Source organism: Sinocyclocheilus anshuiensis, unplaced genomic scaffold, assembly GCF_001515605.1.
Source record: "Sinocyclocheilus anshuiensis isolate Anshui unplaced genomic scaffold, SAMN03320099.WGS_v1.1 scaffold3418, whole genome shotgun sequence".
In the NCBI taxonomy this organism is placed as follows: Eukaryota; Metazoa; Chordata; class Actinopteri; order Cypriniformes; family Cyprinidae; genus Sinocyclocheilus; species Sinocyclocheilus anshuiensis.
Genome location: NW_015536713.1, coordinates 19,987 through 28,894, shown reverse-complemented (window position 1 = coordinate 28,894; position 8,908 = coordinate 19,987). Strand labels below are relative to the sequence as shown.

Here is an 8,908-nt window from a genome sequence, read left to right as displayed (position 1 = left end):
CTCTCTCTCTCTCTCTCTCTCTCTCTCACACACACACTCGCACGCGGACACACACGCGCACACACACTCTCACACACACACACACACAGACATCAGTGAGTGTTTTATTAAAGCCTGATCGTAAAGCGCATCTCTCTCTGTGTCTCTGTATTTATACGTGACCGTCATCTATAACATCTCGGTCAGTCTCTCTCTCTACGCTCTCTTCCTCTTCTACTTGGCCACTCGTGATCTGCTGGAGCCGTACGGCCCCATGCTGAAGTTCCTCTTGGTCAAATCCGTCATCTTCCTCTCCTTCTGGCAGGGTGAGTCTTCATCACGTCAGCCTTCATCTCATAATCTGCTTGATCTAGCGATTTGACATTTGATTTTAAGCGATTTCCCCAAATAACACAACACCTCAAAGAGGTTTTTTGGACCTTTCATGTAAATCATCCCTGCTGGAGAAAAGTTTGAAGGTTTGCATTTGCAGTTTTGTCTGGAACTTGAGGATTTGCTCAATAAATCAGGATGATTTCTCAAAAGTGATGACTTTTGAATGTAATTTACCCTTTATCTTTTCTCAAAGCAGATTGGAAAAAGTATCAACATGTGACAGTCATTTTCGGGCCACTGAATGCAAAATAAAGCATGTTCATTAAACAGAAATAGCCTTTAAAATAATTCAAAATAATTTACAAACTTGTAACTTAAAAAGTCCTAAAATATTAAAATGTTAATAAATAATTGTAATAAATATTAAAATGATCAAATAAGATGTTAAATATAAATATCTTAAAATATTTAAAAATCTTAAAATGATAAAAATATAAGATGTTGGTCTAAATATTATTATAAAAAAATTGATATAATTCTTAAATATAAATCTAAGTATCTTAATTTTAAATGTTCAAAAAGCAAGTATGATGATGAATGTTGTGTGGAAAATTACAGTAGTTTTGTAATTCAATTTTTGTAAATTTGACATTCAGTATTAAAGTACACAATTTCTAAAACATTAATGTTAATGAACATGTTAATGCAACAATTGTATTTTTTAATGATGAAATAAAAGCAGTGTCTCTTTTTTATGTAGAGATGATGTTTTATAAGTACTGTTAATAAATTTTATTCTTACATATAAATCTAAATATCTCAAATGAAAGCAAAATATAGATCTAAATGTTATGTGAAAAATTATGTTTTGTATCATTATTATACAAATATACACTTTAAAATAAGACTTGAAATGACGTGTTAAAGAGCATGTTAAATACTATTGTTTTTTTAGGTGATGGCAGAGAAATGTATTTCCTTTTGTGTTGTAGGGATGCTGTTTCACTAAATATTATTGTTAAATAATGAATATAATCCTTAAATATAAATCTAAAACTACAGTTGTTCTGCAACATGTAACAAAACATCTTGATTTACTCACTGGTCTTGTTAAAGTGTGTTCGTTTCTATCTGTGTTAGATGGATTAGACAGTAGAAATGCTTTGGCGAAAGTACAACTCTATCATCTTGTGTGCTGTAGGGATGCTGCTGGCCATTCTGGAGAAATGCGGCGCGATTCCTCGCATCAACTCTCCTGATGTCAGCGTGGGGGAGGGGACGGTTGCCGCCGGTTACCAGAACTTCATCATCTGCATCGAGATGTTCTTCGCCGCTCTGGCGCTCAGACACGCGTTCACATACAAGGTCTACATGGACAAGAGACTCGACATCCAGGGTGCCTGCTTTTGTAGTGATATATTTGATACTGTTTATATGATTCGCAAACTCAATTTGATTTGTTTCAGTTCGATTCAGTTTTCCCTGCCGTGGCATGCACTGAGAGTCTGTGAGAGACGTATTTCAGCTTTGTAAATGTGTGAAATCTTCAATGTTTCTGACTGATCTTTCTATTTTTCTTACTCTCTATCGTGTCTGTCATCCCTCATTCCTGGGTTTGTTTCTATTTCAATATATTAATTTCTCTGTGGATATGCTGTGGTTTTGTCTGGTTCGTTCGTGTTTCTCTGTGTTTTGTGTCGATTCCTCGCATCAACTCTCCTGATGTCAGCGTGGGGGAGGGGACGGTTGCCGCCGGTTACCAGAACTTCATCATCTGCATCGAGATGTTCTTCGCCGCTCTGGCGCTCAGACACGCGTTCACATACAAGGTCTACATGGACAAGAGACTCGACATCCAGGGTGCCTGCTTTTGTAGTGATATATTTGATACGGTTTATATGATTCGCAAACTCAATTTGATTTGTTTCAGTTCGATTCAGTTTTCCCTGCCGTGGCATGCACTGAGAGTCTGTGAGAGACGTATTTCAGCTTTGTAAATGTGTGAAATCTTCAATGTTTCTGACTGATCTTTCTATTTTTCTTCCTCTATCGTGTCTGTCATCCCTCATTCCTGGGTTTGTTTCTATTTCAATATATTCATTTCTCTGTGGATATGCTGTGGTTTTGTCTGTTTCGTTCGTGTTTCTCTGTGTTTTGTGTCCATCTCTGTCTCTCTCAGGCTGTGTTCCTGTCTATGGCCAGTACGGTAGGTTTACTCTGGATTTTTATTTTCTATATGTTTTCGCTATCTTTGTTTAATACATAATTTACTTTTAATACACATCCTGTGTGTCTGTACTGAGAACCTTTCATTTGATTTAAGTCAGTTTCTTTCATCATGTTTAGTTTAGGTTTTTTTTGTATCAAAATACTACTTATTTATATATTTTTTTTAGTTCCCAAACTAAAAATGTGCTACTAGCTGAACAAAAATATTTTTATTTATATTACTTTTAATATTAAAATGTTAAAATATTTTACCTTTTATTTTAGATTACATTTATTTTAAGTAACAAGTATATTTTAATGACTTTATTCTTAGTTTTAGATATAAAAATCCTGACTGTGTTTGCTGTTTTTCCAATTAAATGCTCTCTAGTTTGAGACCAAACTCTAACCCTGTTTATTAAAAATGAGACGTGATACAACATAAGTTTACAGTCAGCCTTTAAAGAATAATTTATTTTTCTATAGCATCTTTCTTCATATGTACAATGTTGCCTCATATTGCATGTGAGTCCAGATGCTATTTTGGAAATACAATATATATATATTTTAAGATTTGTGTAAAAATCTATAGTAACATGCTTCAATCATGGTTTTGTCAGGCTGTGGCATTAACTAAAGGCTATAACTGACACCAACTTCATATTTAAATAGGAAGAATGTCTACACAGGAAAGAAAGGTTCTTTTGTCAAGCAGTTGTATGCTCAATAAAACGTTCTGTCTGTCTGTGTTTCAGGTCGTTGTGCTCCCATGAGCATCTCCAGCAGTCTGAAGGAGACGATGAATCCGGGCGACATGCTGCAGGACGCCATCCATAACTTCTCTCCGGCGTATCAGCAGTACACACAGCAGAGCCGCTGCGAACCGCTGAGCCGCTCCAACAGCTGCAGCAACGAGAAAACCCTGCTGCTCAGCTCTGACGACGAGTTCTGACGCGCTCTCAAACCCTAGTGAGATCACGATCATGGTGCCTGCATAGACAGCATGTTTGGGCATCATCAGTGCTTCCAGACAGAAGGCAGCAAAACTACTGTATGCTGCCTTGAGGGACGATGCTGTGGCCAAAATATTGATAGAAAATACTTTAATCCAGTGGATCTGAAACCATACCAAACAATACCAGCTTTGATCAAATCAGAGCACACAATCGCTGTATTAATGTTACTGAACGTTCTGGTTATGAACGGAAATGTTCTTCCAGTAATGTTACTAGAATGTTCGTTCAAACTTCTGCTCTCAAAATGTTGATGGAATGTTTTTTTCCTGCAATGTTTTGGAAGTTTGTGTAACGTTTTTTTTAATGTTTCGGAATGTTCAGAGAACCTGCAAAAGTAATGTTCCCAGAATGTTTGCACAATAAAATGGAATGTTCCCTTAATTGCACAACAGAGAAAAATGTTTTTAAAACATTTCAAAAACTAGACGTTCAGAGAAAATCCAGAAATAATGTTTACTTAACTTAATAAGAACATTAGCAAAAAGCTGGGAAGCACACTTCATAAAATTTATATCATATTCTAATCAATATCAAAAATACTTCAGATAAATCATGATGCTATCAGGCCCCCAACATAATTTGTATTCCAAAACACATTATTTTGCAAACCATTTTTTCAAAGTTCAAACCAATAATAAGTAAATAAATATATATTTTTCTACATTGTATCCCCTCTGTTTGGAAACGCTGGAACTGCTCTGTCTGGATTCATTATCGATATGATGCTCAACTGAGCACCGAACCAGCGTTTGAGTCAAAAACAAACCTCTCTTTAAAACTGACTAAACTTTAAAGGCAAACAGAATAATGTTTGCTGCTTTTCTGCACATTTAGAATGTAATGAAAGAATAAGCATTTGAGTAAAATGATCTTCAGAATTAAATATATGTGAATTTAAAAGTGCACAGTTTGAGAATCACTGGTTTAATTCAAACTGGATCACTGCATGTGTGTCACGTGAAGCTGCTGCCTGTGTAGGGCGTCTCAGATCACTCACTAATGAGGGTTTATTAGCTGCAGCAGACAGGAGGAGGATTATGAATCATAATGTCGTGCCATATAAACACACACTCTCCTCTCGGCACTTTCTACATGTGTATTTCAGGGTAACGTGAAGATTTATTTACATGAAGTGTCTAGATTATAAACTGCTGCATAATAAACTACAGGAGCAACTAGTTAATGACTGAATGCCTTAAACATCTGTTACTCTCATGTGGTTCACTGGATTTAAAACTAGTAAATATCTGCAGATTTGAATAAAGAAAATTAGTTTGTCATTTTTTTATTTTCTTTCTTAAGTTCTCCAGCCGTGTAAAATAGCCTAACTGTAGAAGCACAGTTTTCTGGTAGAAGTTTTCTGGTTTATTACTTTGTCGAATGTGAGCTCTTCTGAGCTGCTGAATCTGTTGTTGTGTTTTAAAGCTTCCACAGGAGGACGCCGCTTTGTTCTAGTTTTATTTTCATGTCAGTCACTTTCGATTTAGTAGGTATAGGAAGCGTGATAAAATGGCGTACAGTAGGCCTACAGGTAAGATCTAAATAACAACAATAATAATGATAAATAAGTATGTTTAAGTCAATGATCCACCAGATTCTGATCGATCCTTTATTTGATTGTCTTGCCTCATCATCAAACTCTTTCAGTTGTTAAATTTAGCATTTTGAAAGAAGCAAGCATTAAGTAAATAATGTATAAATATACGCATTTATTAGGTACTAAAACTCACGACACTATACAGCATATGAATCGAAATTTGAATACTTTTTCTGTGATTTAAGTGTAGATATTTATACAGCGCTGATGTGTTTGTGTGCGTTGCGGTTTTGAACTACACAAGTGCTACACTGTTAGAGAAGAAAATGTCGTTTCAATGTTATGTGTCGAACTTTTTTTTTTTTTGCCTTTTTGTCTTCTCTTTTAAATGTCAGATATGTATTCGGAATCGTTTCAGCCACACAGCACGCATGGCTAGATTAACTATTTGTTTTTGTGTTTGCATCAGGCAGAAGAAGTCCAGATTTCGAACGCCCCAACAGTAAGTCAATGAAATGATTTGACCGTAATAACAGAGTGTGCATTGTTTTATAGTTCTGATGAATATGTAGTGACTGTAACTTTGCATTTTTCAGTGTTTTATATATCTGAATGCATTTAATACAAAAAAAGATGATCAGCTATTAATATTCAGTGTAGTAAATGTTAAACAAGAAATGTGTTTGAGAATTCTGCTCTTATAAATCTATAAAAGTTCTTTGTCACTGAAGCATCAGGCAAAATGGCAGTGAAACGATGTTCAGTGTTTCATTTGTCTCTCTTGTAGTATGAATGTCTTGTATGTTCCAGTATGATGTGAGGATTGTGAATATTAAATGTCTGATTTCACTCTTTGCAGTGAGGATAGTTCTTCTGGGGAAGAGCGTGTCAGAAAACAGTCTGGTGGGAAACTTCATCTCAGGACGAGCAGCGTTTGACAGTGAAGCTCCTCCAGATGTTGTAGAGAGAGTCGGAGGAAGACTGAAGGACAGACACGTGATGCTCATCAACAGTCCTCAGCTGCTCCAGACGAACATCTCAGATCATCAGCTCACACAGACAGTGAGAGAGTGTGTGTTTCTGTCTGATCCAGGACCTCATGTCTTCATAATCACACTGCAGTATAAAGACTTCACCGAGGAGGACCTGAGAAGAGTGAAATATATGCTGGAGAGATTCAGTGAAGAGGCCATTAAACGCTCTATAGTGATCACGACTGATGAAGAGACGAAAGCTAATGAATTCATTCAACGATTAACTGCTGAATGTGGAGGAGGACATCTGCAGCTTGATCATGAAATAAAGAGACAGTTCTCTGGAATATCGCAGCAATTAGAGACGATACTCAGAGAAAGCAATGAAGAATTTCTCACATGTGACATATTTGATGATGCTGAAGAAACATTGGTGGATGAAGATCAGAGCAGATCGGAGATGCAAGAGGATGATTCTGATAAGATGGGAAAAATTCTTTGCCACTCACGATTGAAAAGTTGTAAGTTTTCATAAATATTTGTGAACAGTTCTGATGCCAGATTAATAAACACCAGGGGCCAATTGGACCAGCTTGACATAAAAAAGTTGGGTGTAAGCTCTACACTGGCCTTAGTTATCTCCAGTCTTTTGATAAATATTTACACCTGTTGCACCAACAAAAACTATGACCAGGCGAAACTAGAGTGTGTGCAGAATTATTAGGAAAGCCAATACTGATGATATGTCTTTTACACGCACATTTTTACCAATTTAAACCACATTAATCTTAAAGTGTCATGAAACCCTAAAACAATTTTTTTGATATGTTAACAGATATGTACAGCTTGCACATCAATGACAACAACAGTGACATTCATCGTGTTTCTTATTACATTTACATTTACTAATTTAGCAGATGCTATTTATCCAAAGTGACTTACAATTGAGGAAAACAACAAGCGATTTATAAAGAGGCACATAAACACAGGAAGTGCACATAATACAAGGTTTTAGGCATTGTTTAGATTAATACTCACTTGTAGATCTCAGAATGTAGATCCGTAGTAGTCAGTGGAAGTAGGAGGGTGCTGAGCATGTGGCTGTTCTATACACAAGCATCAATGTCTTGAACTTGTGCAGTGAGATAAAGAGAGGTGTAACATGGGCTCGTTAAAGACCAGTCATGCCGCTGCATTCTGAATTATTTGTAGAGGTTTGATAGTGCTTGATGAAAGTCCAGCCAAAAGAGCATTGCAGTAGTCCAGCCTAGAAATGACAAGGGTCTGGACAAGAAGTTGTGCAGCATGCTCCGTTAGAAAGGGCCTGATCTTTCTGATGTTGTGCAATGCAAACCTGCAAGATCGGGCAGTCTTTGCAATTGGTCTTTGAAGATCAGCTGGTCATCGAAGATTACACCAAGATTTCTGACCGAAGTCGATGGGGGGTAATTGTAGAAGAACCTAGCTGGATGGAGAAATCATACTGTAGAGTTGGAGTGGCAGGGAAGACAAGAAGCTCAGTCTTTGCCAGGTTGAGCTGTAGGTGAGGTTCTTTCATCTAGTCTGTGCAGCTACCGTTGAATCATCTGGTTGAAATGAAATATAGAGCTGTGTGTCATCATCAGCATAGCAATGGTAGGAGAAGCCATGTGCCTGTATGATGGGACCCAGTGATGTAGTGTATATGGAGAAGAGGAGGGGTCCAAGAACTGATCCCTGAGGAACCCCAGTGACCAGTTGATGTGCTTTGGATACCTCCCCTCCCCAAGCCACCCTGAAAGACCTACCAGTGAGATAGGATTCAAACCAGCGAAGTGGAATCCCTGTGATGCCCAGTGATGAGAGGGCAGACAGGAGGATCTGATGATTAAAAGTGTCAAAGGCAGCAGATAGATCCAGCAGGACAGGAGGATCTGATGATTGACAGTTTCAAAAGCAGCAGATAGATCCAGCAGAATAAGAACTGATGATTTGGAATCAGCTTTTGCAATCCGCAAGGCTTCCGTGACTGACAGTAGCGCAGTCTCGGTTGAATGGCCACTCCTGAAACCTGACTGGTTAGCGTCCAGTTTGTTGTTCTGCGAAAGAAACCATGATACCTGGTTGAAAACAACTAGTTAGAGAGTTTTCGCTATGAATGAAAGGAGAGAGACAGGTCTGTAGCTATCTGTAAGTGAAGTGTTTAATGTAGGTTTTTTGAGCAGTGGGGTTACCCGAGCCAGCTTGAATAAAGTGGGGAAAGTGCCTGTGAGAAGAGATAGGATGGCTGGAGAAGTTTTGATACTTCTGCCTCAGTGAGGGGACAGAAGGAGAAGACGGGAGTTTTAGCAGTGGGTGTGGTTGGTTTGAGGTCCTGTGTATGTGGAGCTGAGAACTGACTGCTGATTGTTTTAGTTTTGTCTGTGAAGAATGTGGCAAAATCCTCAGCTTTTAAACAGGTGGTGGAGAGGGAAAGAGATAATTTAATGTTTTGAAGAGATTACGTGTGTCTGGAGTGCTGTTGATCTTGTTGTGGAATTATGAAGATTTAGCAGTATGGACTTGAGCAGAGAAAGATGAAAGCAAAGACTGATACATACTCAGGTCTGACGGATCTTTTGATTTGCACCATTTTCTCTCTGCTGCCCTGAGTTTGGTCCGATGCTCACGAAGAACATCGGATAACCAGGGGTTAGAAGGGGCAGCCCATGCTGGCCTGGAGGAGAGAGGACAGATATTGTCTAGACAAGTTAAGTTAAAGTTAAAGGGGTCCTAATATGCTCTTTTACAAAGTCTTGATTTTGTTTTGGGGGTGTACTAGAACAGGCTCTCATACTAGGTTGTTCGAAAAACACATTATTTTTCACATATTTTACATT

General features: G+C 37.8%; 2 protein-coding genes across 2 annotated transcripts in view; both read left to right on the top strand.

Annotated features, from left to right (window-relative positions):
- Window positions 1–4,786, top strand: part of LOC107655344 (transmembrane protein 184B-like) — a 10,201-nt gene extending 5,415 nt beyond the window's left edge. The window contains exons 5-8 of the mRNA XM_016442801.1: window positions 127–305; window positions 1,517–1,711; window positions 2,495–2,521; window positions 3,279–4,786. Coding sequence (XP_016298287.1) covers window positions 127–305; window positions 1,517–1,711; window positions 2,495–2,521; window positions 3,279–3,475 — 598 coding nt within the window. The 3' untranslated portion in view covers window positions 3,476–4,786. The remainder of the gene's footprint in view (window positions 1–126; window positions 306–1,516; window positions 1,712–2,494; window positions 2,522–3,278) is intronic.
- Window positions 4,787–5,023: 237 nt separating this feature from the next.
- The window catches only part of LOC107655316 (GTPase IMAP family member 8-like), a 12,205-nt gene continuing 8,320 nt past the window's right edge, over window positions 5,024–8,908 (top strand). Inside the window, exons 1-3 of the mRNA XM_016442778.1 lie at window positions 5,024–5,070; window positions 5,546–5,578; window positions 5,936–6,571. Of these exons, the coding sequence (XP_016298264.1) occupies window positions 5,049–5,070; window positions 5,546–5,578; window positions 5,936–6,571 (691 nt within the window). The 5' untranslated portion in view covers window positions 5,024–5,048. The remainder of the gene's footprint in view (window positions 5,071–5,545; window positions 5,579–5,935; window positions 6,572–8,908) is intronic.